We start from the raw sequence: 23,092 nt of genomic DNA on the forward strand, positions 1-23,092 counted from the left end.
CAAGTTCTAAAGAAAAGTGTTAAAGGTTATGGGTGAAATGGGAACACCGAAACAACTAGGTAATAATTTCTTGTGCAAAATACGGAGTGCGGATAGAGGACGCTGTGTCACAAAGCCTTTAGAGCTAAACGAGGAGTGCGTCAAGGATGTATCTTGTCACCGCAGCTATTAGCTCCCCTATCTTTTCGAGGGCCTTTCCGATCCCCTCGAAAACCTTTTTGTTTCCGGAAATTGGTCCCGTAAAACCTGTGCGACATCATTTCCGCTCCCACTTTTACAACAGTACAACAAAAAAGTGTAGCCCACGCCCATTTTTCGATTCGAAGGATTAAAATTTGATTTTTGAATCTTGACCATACTTACCTCATTGATATTTTAGTGATACTCTTACCTACCAGGGCTTTACTTGTAATGGTGCAGTATTAATACCGTTCACTTAAGTTTAATTTACTATAGCACCTTGCACAAGTATTTAGTTCGCAACAAGATAATACGTACCACACACGCTTATTGTTGGTTCAATAGTTTTGCGAAATCAATTAATCTGCATTCCCCATTCGGCGAGTTTTAATTACCAATAAAATAATGAAACGATTTTGTCCCCGTTATGTGTATTATAAAAGAATTGGATTTCTGGTAAACAGTATCAGTTTCCATTTGAACTCAGTCATATCAGGGTTTCAAAAATTATTTACAAAAAAATTGGATTGAACTTTACAAAATGCATATTAAGGTATATTTGCACATTTCAAATAGTTATATGTACATTTTATCTTCATTAAATATAAAATATCTGAGAGACCGATCTGAGAAACATATAAAAACTCAAAAATGCGTGTTTTCCGAGAGATACGACTTAACTAGATCGATTTTTCACCCCCGAAAACCCCAGAAAAGCAAATTTCATCGAAATCGTTAGAGCCGTTTCCGAGATCCCCGAAAAGCCGCAACATCATTATTCGGTATTTCTCTAAGATTCCCACGATACAGGTTGAGACTAGTGTGGGGATCACTCAGGGATCACTGTACTGCTTTTATTAAAATTTCTGTATTTCTTGAAATAAATGTATTTTGATTTTGATTTTTTGAATAAATAAATAGGGCTCGTTTAAAGGTATAAGATTAAAAAGAGGTCTTATTTTGGCAGGTCCTTTGTTTTTTCGCCCTTATAGCAGCGGCGGCTGCTCAGCATGGACACCACGCGCACTCCTCGCAGCACATCTCTAAGCACGATGAACATCCTCAAGAGGTCACCATCAAGGATCACCACGGACACGAGAAGCACGTCGACTATTACGTGAGTAAAAGTTAAACATTACAAGACATTGTAAGTCAAAGTTAAACATACCTAATACATTGTTAGTAGGTACCTAACTGTGGTAACTAAACGCTGTCTGCTCCGGTCCCCCCTCTCTTGGGATATAGACATTGTACTAGTAAGATGTGCTCTCATCATTTATTACAATAAATAATAGTAAACTGTTCGAGTATTGGTATTAATTAATTACCGGATACAAACAAACCCATTAGAGCATCAGACATTACACTGGCGACGAGAAGGTTACGGATCGACGTGAAACTGTACGTATTTTTAACATCTCGCAATTAGAGGTTATCATCATTCAAAACGTCACCACGGAGCAGTTGACAGTAAATGTGAAGGAAACCGGTCGGTAAAGCAGAGCAATCAGAACATACATTCTAGCAATATCAAAACGCAAACGTCAAACGACACTATACGTCATATGTCACAACTCTGTCGGTAAAACAGACAATACAGACATGGCAATGGCAACCATCTTGCTGGCTACTGTTACTACGCACAACTGAAGGTGATAATCAACAAGTTTAGTGACATAATGTCCCTCGAAGAATTTAAATTAAAAATTGCAAGTGGTCAAACGTCGTGGATTCAGGAGTTACCAAAAGATACATTATCACAACTCATAATACAGTTAGAATTACCGACAGGCCCAAATCCAAGTATCGACGATTTGCGGAAAGTGCTTCGGGACCACGTTAAAACAAAAAAAAATAAAATGACACACCAGTCAACGCTCCCTATTACTAGCTTAGAAAATTTCAGTGGTGGAAATTGGAGAAGTTATGAGGAGCAACTCAATTGTTACATGTTATTGCATGATATCTCGGAAGACAAAAAGGTTCCGCTCTTAATAACGAAATTAACAAGTAACGTGTATGACACATTGTCAGGGTTATGTGCCCCAGATATACCAATTAAAAGTACATATGAGGATCTATGTAAAAAACTGCAAGAATTTTATCACCCCAAAATAAATCTAGCAGTGCACAGAGCGAGATTCATGGACAGGAAACAAGAAGAAGGAGAAACGATAAAAGAATACCTGTTAGCTGTTCGCAAACTGGCTAAAGACTGCGATTTCAAGGATGTAGATGAACATTTAAAAGAAAGACTGTTGAATGGCGTTCACAACGAGACAATCAGATATGAAGTATTGAAGATGGCCGATGCGACTCTGGCAAAGTTAACAGCAGTGGCGGAGACAGCAGAGATGGCTTTTAAACTATCGGCCAAGCCAGTTGATGTGTTCAAGCTCTCAACGGATCGTGGGAAAGTGAGTCTACAGCCTCAAAAAAAGCGGCAACAACAACAACAACAGTCAAAGTGCCTGTGTTGCGGCAAGACAGGACATTGGAAGGATCAGTGCACCTTGCGCTTTAAGTACTGTTCGGAATGTGGCAGGAAGGGACACATATTTAGGCTATGCCCCCTAAAGAAACCAAGCCTGAAAACTGTGGTTTGCTCCGAAGAAAAAGAAGATGTTTGTGAAACTAATGAACTAGATGACATGTATCAGACGCTTAATTTGGGGTGTAAGTTATTTAAGAAAATACCATCTATGTTTTTAAAGCTAAAAATTGAAGGGATTCCATTTGAGTTTGAAGTGGACTCGGGTTCAGATATAACTACAATGAACAAAAGTGACAGAAATAAATTTTTCCCACAAATCAACATAGAAAACTCTAAAATGACTATGATCAATTTTGACCAGTCCATTTCAAAGCCAATTGGATTATTAAAAAATTTGAATGTGACATTTAATGAATCAAAATTTGAGGATATGACACTCATAGTTGTAGAAGATGGGTTACCAAGGGTTATAGGAAAAGATTGGTTAAAAAAATTACATTTATGGCCGTTTAAACTACAACAAAATATTAATGTATGTACTAATGTTCCAACTAAACAGGCCTATCTAGATAAAATAAAAAAAGAGTTCCCTATTGTATTCGAACCGGGCTGGGGTAATTTTAAGAAGGCAAATATAACTCTAAAATTAAAACCAAATACCAAGCCAAAATTTTTGCCAGCTAGAAATGTGCCATTTGCGTTAAAATCCAAGGTCGAAACAGAAATAAATAGGCTGTTAACAAATGGTCGCATTGCTCCAATCGAGTTTAGCGACTGGGGTACACCAGTTGTACCAGTTATGAAGGGTGATGGCTCAGTGCGCCTCTGTGGGGACTACAAAGTAACTTTGAACCCTAACCTAGAAATAGACCATTTTCCACTCCCGACAATAAATGACATACTGTCAAATTTCGAAGGAAATAGTTGTTTTTGTGAGCTGGATTTGAAAGAAGCTTACCTTCAAGCACCACTTGATCCAGATTCACAAGAACTAACTACAATAGTGACTGAAAAGGGCATATATAAGTATTTATATCTGCCCTATGGAGTCAGTACGGGGCCGGGATCTTTTCAGCGCCTAATTGTTCAGTTGTTGTCGGGACTGGAAGGTGTGAAGGTTTATATAGATAATGTTTTCATTGCAGGAAAAACAATAGAAGAAGTAAATTCAAGATTAAAATCTGTATTGCAACGCTTCACAGAGGCAGAGTTGAAATTAAAAATATCAAAGTGCAAGTTTTTTGAAGAACAACTAACAGTATTTGGATATCATGTATCAGGTGAAGGGATCAGCGTAATTAAAGAAAATATTGAGCCCTTATTAAAAGCACCCCAACCCGAAAATATGAAAATGTTACGTTCCTTTTTAGGAAAGGTAAATTATTATAATCGATTTTTAAAAGACATGGCCACAATACTACAGCCTTTGTATAATTGTCTTAAGAATGAAATTTTTTGTTGGAGCCCTGAATGTGACAACGCTTTTTTAAAAATAAAAGAAGCTTTAACAAAAACAGTCACTTTATCTCATTACAGCAATGAACTGCCAATAATTTTAAGCTGCGATGCCTCGGACTGCGGGGTGGCCGCTGTTCTTTCTGTGAGATCTGAGGATGGTGTAGTGAAACCAGTAGCCTATGCCAGTAAAAAATTGACAGATACCCAAATAAAGTACCCAACCATAGAGAAGGAAGCATATGCTATAATCTTCGGAATAACTAAATTTTACGAATATTTGTTTGGACGAACATTCGAGTTACAAACCGACAATGCTGCGTTGGTTACTATATTTGGCCCTAAAAAGGGTATACCAAAAATGGCGTGTAAAAGATTACAGCACTGGGCTATATTCTTGTCAGGGTTTAACTACACTATCCAACATATAAAAACAGATTGCAACCCCGCAGACTATTTGTCTCGCAACCCCACGCCAGACAATAGTACCTTTAGCCATCCAATATTAGACAGTAGTGAATTAAGTGTGTTAAAATTCTTGTCATTATCAAATTTTGAAAATGTAAATTGGAAAATAGTGGAACAAGAAACAAAAAAATGTACTACTCTATCAACTGTAATGAGATATTGTACTGATGGTTGGCCTGATAAAGCAATGTTAAATGAAGAATTAAAATCCTTTCATGAAAAACAAAATGAAATAAGTATTGATCAGGGCTGCTTACTGTGGGGCACACGAGTAATAATTCCAAAAAGTCTGCAGAATTTAGTAATGAACGAGTTACATGCAAGCCATTTTGGAATAAATAGAATGAAACAAATTGCTAGGTCATATTTTTGGTGGAAAACTATAGATAAGGATATCACAGATATAACAAACGCATGCATGATTTGTTTAGAAAACAGAAAGGCCCCCGAAAAGGTACCGCTAACGCCCTGGCCACCGGCCCATACAGTTTGGGAACGTTTACATGCGGATTTTCTTGGACCTTTCTGTGGTAAGATGTTTTTGGTGGTGATAGATAGTTTTGCAAAGTGGCCAGAAGCATATGTGATGCCTAATATAACGGCAACTACTACACTAAAAGTTTTTAAGTCACTATTTGCTCGGTATGGTTACCCGCTCCATTTGGTGGTGGATAATGGGACAACATGGACGAGTACTGAATTTAAAGATTATTGTAAAAGCAAAAACATAAAAATAAGTTATACCCCACCTTATTACCCGGCAACGAATGGAGCTGCCGAACGCTTTGTACAGACTTTTAAAAGCCATGTAAAAAAAATTATAGTCGGTGGAAAGTCACTGGAAGACGCAATAAACTTATTTTTAGTGGATTATCGAACAAGTGTAAATAGAGCCACTGGTGTCAGCCCCTCAAAACTAATGTATCAGCGGGAGTTAAGAACAAGATTTTCTTTACTTAGACCACAGCCAGTAAGTGCTAGGTTGCAAATTAATAATGAAAAACTAGTGGAGTTCAGTAAGGGAAATCGAAACGTGATTTTTGATGTAGGGATGAAAGTCATGGTTAGAGATTATAGAGATAAAAAACAAAAGTGGATTGCGGGAGAGATCAAGGAGTGTCTGACACCAGGGGTTACATATTCGGTAAATGTGGAGGGGAGAACCGTAAAACGCCATGTTAACCAAATGTTAGCTATAAGTAATTAGTGTAACTTAAGTGTTTGCTGTAAGTTAAGTGTTTTTATAAATGGGCTGGGGGAGAGTTGTGGTAACTAAACGCTGTCTGCTCCGGTCCCCCCTCTCTTGGGATATAGACATTGTACTAGTAAGATGTGCTCTCATCATTTATTACAATAAATAATAGTAAACTGTTCGAGTATTGGTATTAATTAATTACCGGATACAAACAAACCCATTAGAGCATCAGACATTACACTAACAGTTTAACATTATAATCCATTGTATATGTTAAGATGCAATAGGTCCAAACGCGGAGTTTTAAAAAAGTCGTAGCGCTTTTTTGGATCACAATACGCCTCCTATACATTTGATTAGCAATCTTGAGGCCTTTCTCGAGGCACTGTATCGATTTGAATCCTGCGTAACTTATGCTCGATAAAAAAAACACGAACATAGGTCTAAAATGCAATTTAGAAATTGTTAACAAATTATGCACAAAAGCTAAAAATATGAAAACTGCTTCTAAAAATCGGGAATTTAATGTTTGAGGGACGAACCGAATAGTATTTATTTTATTTAAACACTTCCATCTCGCTGGCGCTTACGCTCAGTGAGAGTGAGAGAACAACACGAACGTACTGGGCCTCATGTCACGAGAGACTACAACACGGTTTTCTGTTTACAGACTCACCCCAAATACAAGTTCGAGTATAAAGTGAACGACGAGCACACCGGCGACCACAAGACGCAGAACGAGCACCGCGAGGGAGACTCCGTGCATGGTTTCTACAGCCTGCACGAGCCCGACGGCTCTGACAGACATGTCCACTACCACAGTGACCATCACACCGGGTAAGAATTTACCATTGGAAATCATTTTATGAGAGAAGACCAGAAAATGTTGTTTATTTTGTTTCCTTAGCGCCACTTGCACCATCACACTTTAACCCAGAGTCGACTGGTTAAACTTGGAGTTATTATGGTTACCAGTACAATTTGACACTGGGTTAACGGTTGAACCGGTTAACCCCGGGTTAGAGGGATGGTGCAAGTGGCACTTAGTCACGTATTTTGAACAAAACTAACCTGACACTATGTTACCAACGATAAACACAGAGAACATTAAAAAAAGTAACAAAAAAGGATACAATATGTAGGCATGGTATCAAAAGACATTGACGATATTTTTTGTTTTGCAGTTTCCACGCCGATGTCAAGCACAGCACCCACCACATCGTTCCTCATCATCACCATCACCATTAAACCTAAAGAAGTATTTTTGTTAAAATTGTTAAATATACTCGTACTTACGTTTTTTGTTAAGTACATGTGTTCAATATATTGCCTATTTTAATATTAAATGTTTGTATTTTACCCAAATACAAAAGAGATTTTATTTGATTGCCGCCCTCTTACAGTCCCATTAACGAAATATTTGTGTCAGATAACAGTTCTTATTATTTAGTTTCTCATGGGAATACTTTGACTTTTTGTTTTGATTAATGTCCCAACTTGCCGTATACCTACCTATAAACGCATTTAGAGTTAGAGTTAGACCTATACGCATATTGCCTGTAAATACATTATTTTATCTACATCCATATTCTAACAACTTCCCTACAATATTTATTCTTTATTCTTTATTTCATTTATGTTCAGAAACGATAAGCTGAAGGCCTATATTATAGTTTGTCAAAGGACTGTCTCATTTCAAAGAGAGAATCATACTATCTTTGCCTTACACTAGTACTAGTTATCACCCAAAAGAATAGGATGAGTATAGTTATCCTGGTTCTTACTGACTGACAAATTGGTTTGACCAACTATAATACACCTGTAATATGTTGTTGCATCGCAATGTTTACTTTAAGGTATCGATAACCGATACTTTAATCACATTCAAATCTAGAACATCTCTGAGAAACAAAGAAATTTGATTTGATCTCTATTCTAATATCAATCGAGATGACGTTTTATTCGAAATGAAGAGTCAATTACAAACAATTTTGACAAACCTCGCATATTACTTGATATCGGTATTATATTCTTTGCTTGATATCGAACGATATGGCAGTCGGCCCCGACTCTAGATTGTCTCTGAAAATAAAAATCGGTTGCGTGACATACCCTACACGTAAAGTGGGAATGAATTTTAATTTTCGGTTCAAACTTATGGTGTGGGGTGTTGTTGAATAGGTATTTCCAAATGAATAGGGGTCGTCAACAACAACATGCCATAATCGAATAGACTCGAAAAATTTTAGGTAAGCTAGGTAACCTACAAAATTGGAATAACGCTCGACATACAATTTTAATTTGTCCTCCTCTATCGTTGTCAATCCTGAAATACAAATTAATAAAGAGTAATATTTTCATACATTATAAGTATAGTTACTTACCTCTTTTTGTTATACATATGATCTCTACGTGGATGGTCTAAGCTAAGTGGCCTTTTCTAAGATCTTTTAAAATAGTGTTGCCTATGTACAAACAGCTCCAAAAGTGCATACCAACTTCAAGAATGGAATTTACTTATAAAGTGGGTAGTACGCACTTTTGTGTACATTTTGAATTAGGTATAATATTGAGCTCGCGGTAAAAAGGACCCACAATAGGTCCCACATAGCAGGCCCTGCAGCCGTAGCGAACACGTGAAGCATTTAATGCATTTTCAAATGGCGACAACGACTGTTAATTGTAACAGAATAGTTATATAGTAGACTGAGGCGAATCGGATAATAGGGCGAATCGGGTCAAACTAAAAAAAAATATATAGTAAATATTGCTTATGACTGACGTCGCAAGCTATCAACGCAATATTTCAAATATCAACGGATTTTTCATCATGATCCGTTTCATCCTGTATGTATGTATGTTCTTTATTTACTTTCATAAGATAAGATACAAGTATCATGCAAAATTGTATACAATAAAATAAACTGTGATCCTATTCGCCTCGGTCTACCCTATGGAATATGAAAATCTATTAAATAATCCAACTACAGCACAAGGGTGGTTTGGACACTGAGGATAGACAGACGGACTTGACCACTGAACTTTATTAAATAATAAAAAAAGGAACCGACTTCAAAAATGATATAATAAAAGATTACCTAACTGATATGTTTGAAATCGGTTCCAAGCCAAAATTTACTAACTCCTTTCAAACAAAAAAATACTTTTATCAAATCGGGCTCGGAATAATCGGTGAACATACATAAAAAATTGTTACAACCAAATACAGAACCTCCTCCTTCTTGGAATTGAAGTCGGTTAAAAATATACATATGAACATTAAGTATGATGTATGATGGACTTTGAAAGCAATTATTTCCGAACATAACGTCACCATTAAAGATTTCTAATTGACTTTGGAAACTTAAAAATTCGCCCGTGTCCACGTGGGTGAATAATTTATTCAATAATGGGTGAAAGACACTCCAAATATGCGGTTAAAAATAAATTCAAGGTCGAATGCAAACGTAACTTAAGTGCAGTTGTGCTGGTTATGGACGAGATTAAATAAACAGGTTTTTAAAACTTTGGAGGCATTTTTGAGACTAAATGTATCGCTTATATAAAAGCGCCGTTACTTAATGCAAATAAGTACACAAATAATTTATCACTTGTCAATTAAACAATTCAGTGCAAAATGTACTGCACGGTAATTGAAAGTTTATTTATTGACTTAAATAAAAGACTAAATGTTAGGCAAGTATGCTTGAAATTAAAATAAGGGTGAACGTCAATTAGTATTGTTATAAGTTTGTTCTTACATTAGATCATCTGCGTAGCTCTTCTGTTGGCCGTAGCAAATAGACGCAGGTAGCGTCCCACGCTAACGGGCGGCCATGGCTCCAAGGCACAAGAGTGCAGCCATCAGGTCTCTTTACCGTCATTGGTGGCTGAAAACTCAGACGACTCCAAAGTCAAAGGGTAAGGAGGCGGTGCAAATTCGCTGTGGATCAAGTCGTTTAATGTGGAATGCCTGTAAAGTTGGCCTGCGCTCATTTGGCAGTGTATTTAGGCCGTGCCAGTGCCATCCTAGTTCGTCCACGGGCGTAGGGCTCGCATATCTTTAAGCCCAGATGGAGGCAAACAGTGATGCGCAAGGGTGGTGGAGTAGAGCCAAGGTTTCGCGATGGAAGCGCATGCTCTCATTCCTTTTTTGAAGTAGCCTCGCCCGTACGTAGTCGTTATCAGAGTGTCGAAGAAGGAGTTGTTCCATTTTTATTTTATGGCGTTCCATTTGATTTTGATGTTAATTCAAAGTGGAAAAAAATACTTACCTAAATCTTACATTTAACTCGGGCATAACCAGTTTTTCTCAATCGATATCATATGAAGTTGTTAATGCAAATTGCAAATAATGATGAGGTTTTACGCGACTGCAACATTCAAATGAATTACACAATTTTTTACAAAACACTCTACTTTAGGATATGATTGTGTTAATGACCAATTATGAATATTGAAATTCTATTGAAATCGAATTGGTCTCAGTTAAATAAAAGAGCTGTTTTTTGGAGAAACAGTATCAGTATACAATTTGACTTCATTTCATCAGGACAACAAGATAATATCATTGAAATGATATCAAAGGTTAGTGAAAAACTATTTTAAAATAAACATTTAGGTATGCACTATTATTTGAACCATTTCAAAAAGAACATGTAGGTCAAATTATACCTTAATTATAGAGTTCAGCTTGTAACGTATACGTTTTAATAAGACAAACTTTTTGACAGGTAATATGTTTGGCTGCTGCAGTACTTGTGGTCGCAGCACAAAATGAGCACGAGCATAAAATTGCGCATTCTTCGCAGTACATAACACGCCATGACGGCCCAGTGCTAAAGGCGTATATAAAAGAGCATAAACATGAGCATAGCCATGAGCATAAACATGAGCATGGACAAGAGAATAGCCACGAGCAAAATCATGAGCACAGCCATGAGCACTGGCACGAGCTGAAACATGAAGATAGTCATGAAAACAAGCATGAGCATGGATACGAGCACTGGCATGAGCAGAAACATGAGCATGGACATGAACATGGACACGAACACTGGCACGAAGAGAAACATGAGCACAACCATGAACACAAGCATGAGCATGGGCTCGAGCATTGGCATGAACACAAACATGGGCATGGACACGAGCAAAGCCATGAGCACAAGCATGAGCACAAACACGAACCTGCCCATTCCTCACAGCACATCTCCAAGCACGACGGACATGCGGAAATCGTCACCATCAAGGACCATCACGGACACGAGAAACATGTTGACTACTATGTAAGTATTTAGAAAAATATGTTGTTTATGTAGTGCAAATGCGCTGGTGGCCTAGCGGTAAGAGCGTGCGACTTGCAATCCGGAGGTCGCGGGTTCGAACCCCGGCTCGTACCAATGAGTTTTTCCGAATTTATGTACGAAATATCATTTGATATTTACTTTACCAGTCGCTTTTCGGTGAAGGAAAACATCGTGAGGAAACCGGACTAATCCCAATACGGGCCTAGCTTACCCTCTGGGTTGGAAGGTCAGATGGCAGTCGCTTTCGTAAAAACTAGTGCCCACGCCAATTACTGGGATTAGTTGTCAAGCGGACCCCAGGCTCCTATGAGCCGTGGCAAAATGCCGGGATAACGCGAGGAAGATAATGATGATATTATTGTTTATGTAGTTACAGGGATCCCAACCGTTATATTTAATACGATTATTTATATTGTAGACGCATCCCAAGTACGAGTTCAAGTACGAGGTGGAGGACAAGCACACGGGCGACCACAAGACGCAGCACGAGCACCGCGACGGCGACGTCGTCAAGGGCTTCTACAGCCTGCACGAGCCCGACGGCTCCCTCAGGGACGTGCACTACCACAGTGACAAAAAGACTGGGTAAGACAAAGTTTTTCACATTAATAGGTGCTTTGTTTACTCTCCTGTCTTTTAAATATTGATTGTTTTATTTTATTTTCTAGTTTCCATGCTGACATCAAACACAGCACCCACCACATCGTTCCTGAGCACCATCACCACCACTGAATAAATTCCTGTTGTTGAGTCTTTTTTAAATATTGTTGTTAAATTGTTTGTATTCTGTTTTACCAGTATTTTGTTGTTGTTCATAATTTAGGATATTATAAATGTAATAAACAAACGTATTACCAAACTCCTCTTCAATTATTAGTCCTATCATCAATCCATTTTGTAAAATAAATAAGATGAAAATAAATATGACGAAAGCGAAGCGTTCAAGATTGCATCATCCGTAGGTATATATTGTTGTTAACTTATTTAAGGTATATTTACCTAAAATATTTAAATCTCAGCTCCCGTATGCTCTAGCTCGTAAACAATTACGACAATGTGCGAAGTCGACGTGAAGCGTTGTATTGTGAAACATAATTATCCTCAATATGCTTTTTACTTCTTGCACTTGAACTTTGATCACAATAAAGCAACGGATTACCCCTACATTGATTACTATGTAAAATGTCTTAACAGCCAGAATTTAATACGATCGTATTTTTATAAAGCAAAACACCAGTATTTGTCAGTGCATCAGTATAATGACATCGTAACGCTTAAACGGAAAAGCTCTTCCAAGATGTTTTCTTTATGTACAAATAAGACTGTTACAAAGAGCTGTAAAGTTATATGTAGGTTTGTATAATTATGATAAGCCCATTTTAAAAATTAATTTATGACCAGATTCATATCTTATATTACTATCTGAAACAGCTAATTACTTAGATAAAATAGACTGCATTGCATAAATTAATAGACAATTTACGTCTAAACTATGCAACGTCAACGCGCGTGCGGTGTATCGTGAACAAATGCTTTACGAAATAGTTGCAAACACTGCATGACTTTAGGCGAGCAAAAATTTACCGTCAATGAGTTAGTGAAATCAATATTGCCTTGATACCCTTATCGACTAATATAAAAGTAGTAAATTTTTATGAATATGTATCAGTCACTTGTTGGACTTAGGACAAAGCTAAACAAACCACAACACAAAATGTACTCCAAGGTAAAAATATAATTATCTATTTAAATACTTACGCCTAAACATACAAACAAATAAAAAACAATAAATAAGTCATTTATTTTGCCATAAAATCAAAGTGCCGTGAAAAAGTGCCATATTTTTGTGTTAGAGCTTTTTTCTACAACCGCGCCTCTTGCATTCAGTACATAGAGCATACATTTTCAACCCCGGAATCTAAAAAAACACAGTTTAATCACCACGCATAATTTCGTAAGGCTTTCTTTCCGTTAAAACTCAATGAGGGAATAAATAGTTTAACGTTGCGGCTTATCGTATAGGGTGCAATAGTAGGAAAATAAGAAGTGAACCAGCGTTTAAGGGCGATGCGAACGTGGCTTCTCGTTTTCGCTCTTTGCTTACAGATTTGGACTATGCAGTTCTAATAGAATTGGTTTTTTATTAGCATTCTCTTAACTTATTTGTTTGCTACAGGTGTTTTGCCTCGCTACCCTGCTGGCTGTGGCTGCCGCCCACTACGGTCACTCGTCCCAGTACATCTCTCGCCACGACGGGCCGGCGCATCTCGTGCCCATCCACGGACACCATGGCCATCACGACCATGACTACTACGTAAGTACGTATAGAGGACGACGAATATGTACTAAAGGTGCCATACGAATTCAGACTCCACCAGACAATTCAGAATCCAGACTTACTGCTGCAGTATTACGGCGCGTCATTGTCGCCGCAAAAGTCAAAAATCCGGGCTACCCGCTGACTAACGGACATGGAAAACACGGTCCTTTGCTATCTGAAAGCGACTGCCATTGGGTTGCCTGTTAATCTAAAACTTGTTAGACATTGTCATCGCGCTAGTTTTGTTTAACTTGTGGTCCGACCTATTCGAATAACCGATACCATGCTTAAAGTTTCATTCACGAAAACTGAGGCGGATTTTGTTTAAGAATTTAGACAGTTCAGTACAAATCTCGGCTTTTATGAATCAATCTAAACATGCTTAGTACCTTCATGTGACGTGGTTATGTATTGTTTCTTAATTTACATTATAACTTAAAGAAAATCTACTTTATGTCAAAAAAATCAACTAATATTTTATATTTACCACTAGCTTTTCGGTGAAGGATAACATCGTGAGGAGACCTGCATACATCTGCGAAGAAATTCAAAGGTGTATGTGAAGTCCCCAATCCGCATTGGGCTAGCGTGGGGACTATAGCCCAAGCCCTCTCGCGCATGAGAGGAGGCCTGTGCCCAGCAGTGGGACGTATATAGGCTGAATTATTATTTATATTTTATTTTAATATTTTTCTCAAACATGCAATGAAATGTCGTCGCTCCGGGCGTTATATCAGGCTTCGAAGTATCACGTTTAGGGCGGAGCAACTCCAGAGAACTGTAAAGAAATTTCATACGAAATTGAAGGCCTAGGCCGGGAAGTAATTTTTTTTTTAATTCTAATGTAAACATGGGGTCTGTGTCCATACAGGCTAAACAGCCGAATTATATTATTTTTTTTATATTTTAGTGAATGAATGGTTATCGGACCAAAATATCCGTGTTAACGCCTGTTATACACGAACGTACTGATATTAAGAATACGAGTCTGTTCAATGTGTTGATGAATAAATTTAAAATCTTGTCTATACGTAAGTCGCCAGAGACCATAGACAATATTTAAAATCCTCTGCATTTATTTTATTTATTGAAATTGAGATTCTTATTATCAGGTTGTGTATAATGGCCCTAATAGGGTCTATTCGAACACTGCACACGCGAAATACGGACGACTTCCGTAAAAAAAAAGTCATTATGGCAGGATTGGAAGAAAAATGAAAATACTTTAGTCGTGTAGCTATTTGTGGTTGATATTTATAATTTGTTTTTTGATTGGTGATTTTTTTTATTTCATTGCATATTATGTTTGAGAAAAGCACTATACATGCCTAGCCGTGAAAAGGTCTTGCCGACTTCGTATCACTATCCGGCCTCCCTACGGTCTATACCTACTCACCCGGCAAGCCCTTCTTTCCCGGCGTCTGCAGTAATGTACTATTATTGACAGGCTTACCCTAAATACGAGTTCGAGTACAAAGTAGACGACCCGCACACGGGCGACCACAAGACCCAGCACGAGCACCGCGACGGTGACGTCGTTAAGGGCTTCTACAGCCTGCACGAGCCCGACGGTTCCATCAGACACGTGCACTACCACGGCGACAAGCACTCCGGGTAAGATCATAGGCAACCGGTGTTTCTTTATGTAATTCGTAAACAATCGTGAATTATGTATTCAATAATTGCTTGACTTTTGCACCCCGTCTGTAATGGTCAAAAAGTTTTTTGAAGTGAAACTTCTTTAGCGACGCTGTGCACTTTTTGTGATGGGGAAAAAATGATAAACTCGCGACAGGTCACGTGACCGACAGATTCGACAGATTGAAAATTCGTAAGACGGACACGTGACCTGATCGAAAAACTGTTACAATGTCATTGAGTTTTCACTTCTGCCGGCACTCCCTGAGTGCAACCCGTTGTTTTTTTTTATAATTATCTCTGTCCATCCAATACCTGTACATGTTCTATTTCTCGTATTTATTACCTTAATTATATCTACCATTTTACGGCCTCCTAGCCGCTAGGCTAGGTAAGGGGAGTGATTTGTGTGTTTATCACGAATATTTTGTTCCCGAGTTGCTGTAGGTATTTATTATCTATATAAATATATGACGTTATCTATGAAAAGGGACCTTATTCTCGATGACGCTTACGGCATTATTAACGATGCTCCGATATAAATACAATGCCGCGCGACGCTGTGCGGTGTAAGCGCCATCGACAATAAGGTCCCTTTTCATAGATAATGCCCTGTTATCACTGGTAGTACCCATAGTACGGTCGGTGCCCCAACCCACGTCGCCATAGTAATTGTATAGAAAAGTGGGTACCTACATAAGTATGTTATGTTATTTTGTTATTGGGGCTAGTTCGATGTGCGTAACATTGTCCCCAAATATTTATTTTATTTATTTCATATTTATTGTGTTCTTCTTATTTTCAGATTCCACGCTGACGTTAAGCACAGCACCCACCACATCGTGCCCCACCATGGCCACCATCATCACTATTAAAATACCGATGATTTTGTTTTTATACTGTTTGTGTTCGACTTTGATACGTTTATACCAAATAAAAAATATTAACATTTGAATGTGTGTTTTATAAATAATTATTTAATATTTCTTGATTTCATATGTACTTGCTTAGTACAGTTGATATGTTTACAATTTTGTTCTCTACTATACTCCATTGTATAGGCCAAAAAATACCCACCAATTCAATCTGGAAATAAACGTTTAATGGGTTAACGAAGCCAATCCTTAAGTAAACAGGTGTAAAAAAATGAACTTAAAAATACTAAGTATTTTTTTTATTCTGTTTAATACCTACAAACTAAAAGAAACTTTTTTTGACTAAATAAAACCTACAATTTGTGTTGATGATGATGATATATCTAAGACCTACAAAAGCCAAAAACAAGTGAATGTAATATTAAGATAATAAATCAATGGTCGTTAACTTTTGAGTCAAGAGCAATAGTGAAACCAATATTAATTAGACATAAAAGTTCAATCAGATAAGGTTGGTAACTTGCAATAGGTATCTGTTAATTTTCCTAAGATAGTATCTGGACAACAAAGCAGAAATCAGTTCTCGATGTCGAATTTTGGTAAGTAACATTGCAATGCCATGTCTAAGAAAAACAACTTTAATTAGTCTGGACTATGTACCTAGTTGCAATCGTCTTGATGAGAAGCAGACTGTCTTAAGAAAAGGAACAGTAGGTAGTATAGGTACTTGTTTCATGAATTAGAAGAAGTAAACTGAAAATTTCGGACGTCTCATGGGTAATGTTATGGTATAAATCTCATACTTTTTTACTATTACTTATGCTTTACATGCTATCTCATGCATATTTTTAGATAAGTAAATAACGCCTGAATCAAAAAATGTTTTTTCAATCTTCTGTCAATTTACTATAGGTACCTAATTCAGGATATCGAAGCTTCTCAAAAGATTTTACTAAGAAAAATTTATAAGTTAAACATTTGCTAAGCACACGAAAAATAATTCAAATTTCGTTACCTACCTATTGTTATTCAGCTAATATGTTTCATTGTCCACAAGATCGGTTACGTCAGCCACTTGCGAGCACACCAGAGACAGCAACGGAGTTGAAGCAGTCGCCGTGGCCGAATCGGCCGTGGAGTCATTATTATATTATGTTTCATTGTCAATTATGCAGAAATATGCAAGTACCTATAGAAAGTGTGAGTCGACCGCGACCCCTGTCAAAGCCGACACGCAACAACGGCTAGAGTTTTTGCGTGTTGACGGACTGTCCGGAGTGTCCGGTCATCGGTAGCGCGTGATACGTGAAATGAGAATTATCGGGGGCGCTTCTATTACTGATATTAAATGACATGGCAACTACATGACAACTTTTGTGAAAAGGAGCGATGGGACCGACTTCTGAATATTTGAATCTATCTTAGAGAGTTTACAAAATTTTGTATTTTTTTGATTGCCATGTCTAAAAATCAAATAGGGACCTAATCGCATCCCTCCCAGCGTAGCCTATAGGTGATAACTGAAAATCGTTATTTATTTATTTAATTTTAAGATTTAATTCAGGCAACAAGGCCCATATTATATATACCTTATAGACTAACATACATACACTTAATTTTATAAACTTAAAAACTAAACACTATTTTGGTTATTTGTTAACCTTTATTTTCAAATAAAAAGTTAACAATGTATGGAAATAATACTTGAACTTTATGTTCTCATTGCGATATAATTTTTATATACCTATTATGCCATATAGGAAAAATAATGTTACGTTAGGTTAGGACTAATGTTGATGGACAGAAAGCGGATGCTAGACCCAAAAAACAACGGATGGATTATGTGAAAGAGGGTATGAAAAAAAAAGTAGTGAGCGCTGAGGTGGCGGAAGATAGAGGAGAATGGAAGGGAAACATGTTGTACCAACCCCACGTAACGTGAGATAAGGGCAGGAAGAAGAAGATTGCGATACAATTTTTATACATTTCGTTTGACGTATCGGATTAGCGATGGTCACCTCGGTTACGCCCTTTGAACGTTGAATTGGGGGTTTAAATTTTGTTAATATTTTAAATTAGCTTTATTTTCGTAAGTAGCTCATGTAGTAGTTCATGTTTGTTATGTGTCTATTCGGAGCGTTTCAAGGAACGTTAAAGTTATTTTTAAATATTGAAACCAATTAGAACATGAATAGTATGTTTTAAACTGGAAGGGCACGCTGGCAGGTGTCATCTCCATACAATATATACCTCACCAAAAAATCCAAATTTCGCAAAATTGCATTGATCTGACATCTATCAGCGTACCCTTCCAGTTTGAAAAATGCTATAATTGATGTTTACTTACTTACTTACATGTTTGTGTATTTCTTAACTAAGAAGCGGCTATATTGATTTTTGACATATAAAAATAATGTGACTTTTCATTTAGATTTATACCAAAAACACGTATTTTATATATTAATAAAGAAATCATTAGAAATATGTGTTTAAATAACCATACATATATATAATCCACTTCATTTTTGGTCCTTCGAACCGGATTACTAATTAAGACTTTAATATTACTTATACGTAATAATAATACGTAATAATAATACGTAAAATGTCTGCCTCATAGGTATACTTACTAGTACCTACATAAAGACAAACGAACAGACGGGTAAAGATTTTGTTTCGGAACCTTAAAATTCAGCTCAAATTCAAGGTTACAACTTACCTGATATCGTAAATCCGTAATGTACACTTTATCGGTAATGAAGTGGTTTGACCATATTTACATACATTCTTGCGTAAACTCTCATAAGTGCTAATATATAAGAAACAGAAACACTACATCATTATCAGTTAAGTCTGAGACTTAAAACATTAACATAGGTACTCGAAAAATGTACACAAAGGTATTTTAATTCTCATCGTAATCCTTTAATTTTGAATTCTGATACCTAGTTTAACCATGTTAAAAAATAAATAGACATCTTTGGGTCGTAATATAATATTAACATTATGAATAAATTCCAATTTGAAAAATCTTAGCTTATGTACCCTACCTATAAATAGAGAAATAAAAACGCACCCTGGTTTTAAACGCAAGCTAGAATCAGAATCTGAAAAGAACACAAAATAAGATCAAGGAAGTACAATAAGATAAAATTATGACTTTGTTTTCTATCTTCAGGTATTCTTTGCCGCCATTACCCTGGCCGTGGCCTTAGCTAGGCCTCAGGATGGACACCATCACGGGCACGGTCACGCATACTCCTCTCAGAGCATAGTGCTTCACCAAAGCCATGGACATGAGCACGGGCATAATCACCATGAACACCATTCTGCTCCGCAGCAGATTGGTATCGAGAAGAAACATGAGGAACACCACCAAGATTATTATGTAAGAAGTATTTGTATTTGTATTTATTTATTCGCTGAATATGGGTTTACAAAGGTGTACAATAACATATTAATTAGTTCAGCCATACCCTGCTTGGTGTAGCATGCAAAATTTGAAGTACCTATAGTTTATAAATTGATACGTACTAGGGCCCCTTTCTCAAAAGCCTGTAACTTGTAATACAAGTGAAAGTCCCTTTCTAACAAAAGCTGTCAAAAAGTGACATCCGCTTGAATTAAAAGTAACAAGCTTATGAGAAACGGGCCCCTGGACTTTATACTGATTTTACGTAAAGGTACTTATTAAAAATTGAATCCCTTTACAGGCGCACCCTAAATACGAGTTCGAGTACAAGGTGGAGGACCCGCACACCGGCGACAAGAAGTCCCACCACGAGTCCCGCGACGGCGACGTCGTGAAGGGCTACTACAGCCTTCATGAGGCTGATGGCACCATCAGGATTGTGCACTACTCCGCCGACAAACACAGCGGGTAAGATTACATGTCTGTACTATTCTTATTCCGATGTCAAGTCAGAATTAACGATATTTTCTTCTAAGTTCATTAGGAGCGTGGAGCGTCTCATATAGTCATAAGTATCCGAAACGTCAAAAAGTTTTTTTTTTACATTAAGTTGTATTGTAACACTCGAGTGATTTACACTCGTTTATAGTTTATACCCATGTTTTTTGCTCTGAAATGTAAAGTCTGACCAGAAATATATGATCATTGTCAAGAGGGCGCTGTTATTCTCATGTAGATACTCGTATGTGGTGACAGTTCAGTGTACTATGAGAAATTTAATCCAATTAAATTCCGGAATATGGCGCGTGATCATATATCACTGGTCAGAGGTCAGGGTTTACGTATAAACGATATTTTATTTATGAAACCGTTTTTATTTTCTTTTTCAGATTTAACGCTGAAGTCAAGAGGGAAGGTCACGCTAAGCATGTAATCCCTGTCCATCATCATTGAAAAAATTATAGTTTATATATTGTTTTGTTACCTATTGTTAATAAACTTTATAAAATGAAAAAAAGTACCTACTTGGTTTTAATATTCATCTGTTTTTGATACTGCGATTCTGAATTTTAAGCTCCAAAGTGTACAACTGTCATAAAGCTACTCTAGCATAACTGTCATAAGGTTTGGCGGAAGTGAATATTTTCCAAAATAATCGCTCAGAAAGAAAACGAAACAAACAAGGTATATTTAGTAACTCAATTTACAGAGGTAAAAATATCCGTCAACAAAGTAAGAAGAAATCGCGAAGCGTCTGGTTGACGTAACTGGTGACCGAAGAGCTGGCGGCTACCTCGCACAACGTATCAGCATTGCGATACAGCGAGGAAATGTCGCCAGCATCCTTGGTACAATGCCTGAAGGGCCTATTTTAGATTTAAGCTAGTTTTTAATTTCTTTTAGTAATACACTGTATATATCTTGTTTGTAAATAAATGATTATTCAGGACGATAAAATAATCACGATCATTGTTTTTGACTGTTCGTAACACTTGCTGTAATACTTGAACATGGTAGCCAAGTTCATTAGGTAATTCTTTTTTTTTTATGTAAACTTTACTGGTGATGACTTTGTGTGTGATTCTTCTTAAATAATATAACTTATAACTTACGATTAAAATGAACTATGCAACTATACCTAGTAAATACTTCAAACCTTATGAAACTTTCTTAGATTGGCGATCTAAAATTGTCTCACCGCAAATTATTTTTTGTTCGTGTTGATTATAATTACAAATAACACAGATAACAATGAATTTACGAAATAGTTGCTAACACTATGCATGACTTAGTTGGCGAGCAAACTCAGTGAATGAGTTAGTGAAATCAATATTGCCTTGATAAATACCCTAATCGACTATATAAAAGTCGCAGAATTCGGCAGGTATGTATCAGTCAGCAGTTGTGTTTAGCTCCATTAGGACAAAAGACAATAATCCTAAATTCATAATGTACTCTAAGGTAATGAATAAAAAAAATCATAAATTAATTTATTGAACGTAATTATAAATCCAAAATTAAGATATTATTTAATATTTACATAGAGAAAAAAAGCTATTCAACAAGTATCTAGAACGGTTTATATATTTTTTTAATAATGTTTAAAAAGAAAACAATTTTTTGCTTGTGATCCAAAACTTAAAAGTTTCTGAATTTGCCATTTTAATCACCAAAATCACCAGAGATTATACGAACAAATGCAAAAAGTAAAAAGTGATTTTTCTAAACCTAAGTCTTTGCTCCCAGAAAACATAACTAAATAAAATCAATGCTTATTAATAAATCTACTTTAAATATATAATTCATGGTATTACTTAGAAAAAAAAATGTTTTAGGCATATTCAGAGCATCATTGAATTAAAACTAAATTACCGTTCCAGGTCCTGTGCCTCGCCTCCCTCTTGGCCGTCGCCGCCGCCCACTACGGGCACGGGCACGGGCACGGGCACGCGTTCTCCTCGCAGCACATCTCCCGCCACGACGGGCCCGCGCACGTCGTGCCCATCCACGGTCACGGTCACCATGGCCATGACCACGGTCACGACCATGTCGACTACTACGTAAGTATGGAAATAGCGTCCTTGTTTGCGTGGTTTCTAGTCAGCCACGCACAGTTATTGAGTTCGTTACGTTATAATCGTGAGTTATTGTGAATGGCGATGCCCATGAACTAAAATTATGATTTTCTATTAAAATAATAAGCTTTTATGGCGGCTGCACTTGCATTTAATGTTATATTTCAGACGGCGTAATAAATTGTGATAGACAAGACCGTATAAATATACGATTTTAGTATATAAAAGAGTTTGCAAATGTTGATATTTGTTTACATAAGAATATTTTTCATTTATTAAAAATGTACCTGTTTAAATTTCACAGGCTTACCCTAAGTACGAGTTCGAGTACAAAGTAGACGACCCGCATACCGGCGACCACAAGACCCAGCACGAGCACCGCGATGGTGATGTCGTCAAGGGCTTCTACAGCCTGCACGAGCCCGACGGTTCCATCAGACACGTGCACTACCACGGCGATAAGCACTCTGGGTAAGATGATCTTAAACTCTATGATAATATTATCCACTGTACGAGAAGGTCAATTTGATGGCCCGGCATTTCAGAGAAAAACTGCAAAAAACGGCCATAAAGAAAGGATTTACCGCTCCATCCAATTTGTCATCTAATTTTAATGACAGTTTTGTACAAAACCACAATTTTTATGACCTCGCCCGAAACATGAATTCCCATACCAACAAACCAGCAGAGAAACGCGATTTGCATCAAGCACTGCATACAAATAACCAATATTAAGAACGTGCTTTTCACTTTTTTATGACTGCGAAGAGCAAAAATAATAAAGCTTAATAATAAACCAAATCTTGTCAGTAGAAAAAGGCGCAAAATTCAAATTTTCTATGGGACGATATCCCTTCGCGCCTACATTTTTCAAATTTGCCGCCTTTTTCTACTGACAAGATCTGCTTGACCATCTGTATTTTATATTTTGAAACCAAATAATAATTTATATTTTCATCGTATATTTGCAGTTTCCATGCTGACGTGAAACACGAAACCCACCACATCGTGCCCGAGAAACACCACCACCACTACTAAATTGTTCTTTTATACCATTTTACGTATGAATCTGTGATCTACCGATAATTGTTATGTTGTAAATATTTTTTTACCGAATATATTTTTTTACAAGCAAATCCTGTTTACCTACTCAAATCCTTCTCGGTAATTCTAGGT

The 23,092-nt window shown here is 37.0% G+C and overlaps 4 protein-coding genes across 4 annotated transcripts; all 4 read left to right on the forward strand.

Annotated features, from left to right (window-relative positions):
- The first annotated feature begins 721 nt into the window (after positions 1-721).
- LOC134650454 (histidine-rich glycoprotein-like) lies at positions 722-11,872 on the forward strand. Its single transcript, XM_063505410.1, has 7 exons — positions 722-733; positions 1,148-1,297; positions 6,463-6,629; positions 6,977-7,037; positions 10,526-11,074; positions 11,514-11,680; positions 11,764-11,872. Exons 1-7 carry the CDS (start codon positions 722-724, stop codon positions 11,825-11,827), a joined length of 1,170 nt encoding a protein of 389 aa, XP_063361480.1. The 3' UTR covers positions 11,828-11,872.
- Positions 1,863-4,240, forward strand: LOC134650264 (uncharacterized). The gene is made up of 2 exons (XM_063505219.1): positions 1,863-2,856; positions 3,820-4,240. Coding segments are annotated over exons 1-2 (819 nt in total). The 5' UTR covers positions 1,863-2,039; the 3' UTR covers positions 3,822-4,240.
- An 838-nt stretch (positions 11,873-12,710) lies between the features above and the next one.
- On the forward strand, positions 12,711-23,027 carry LOC134650455 (histidine-rich glycoprotein-like). The gene is made up of 11 exons (XM_063505411.1): positions 12,711-12,821; positions 13,272-13,409; positions 14,863-15,029; positions 15,859-15,916; positions 19,107-19,316; positions 19,642-19,808; positions 20,231-20,270; positions 21,216-21,302; positions 21,722-21,901; positions 22,221-22,387; positions 22,888-23,027. Exons 1-11 carry the CDS (start codon positions 12,750-12,752, stop codon positions 22,952-22,954), a joined length of 1,353 nt encoding a protein of 450 aa, XP_063361481.1. The 5' UTR covers positions 12,711-12,749; the 3' UTR covers positions 22,955-23,027.
- On the forward strand, positions 18,812-20,294 carry LOC134650302 (cuticle protein 19-like). The gene is made up of 4 exons (XM_063505262.1): positions 18,812-18,828; positions 19,107-19,316; positions 19,642-19,808; positions 20,231-20,294. The coding sequence occupies exons 1-4, from the start codon at positions 18,817-18,819 to the stop codon at positions 20,292-20,294; spliced, it is 453 nt and encodes a 150-aa protein (XP_063361332.1). The 5' UTR covers positions 18,812-18,816.
- Positions 23,028-23,092: the final 65 nt, after the last annotated feature.

Source organism: Cydia amplana, chromosome 8, assembly GCF_948474715.1.
Source record: "Cydia amplana chromosome 8, ilCydAmpl1.1, whole genome shotgun sequence".
Lineage (NCBI taxonomy): Eukaryota > Metazoa > Arthropoda > Insecta > Lepidoptera > Tortricidae > Cydia > Cydia amplana.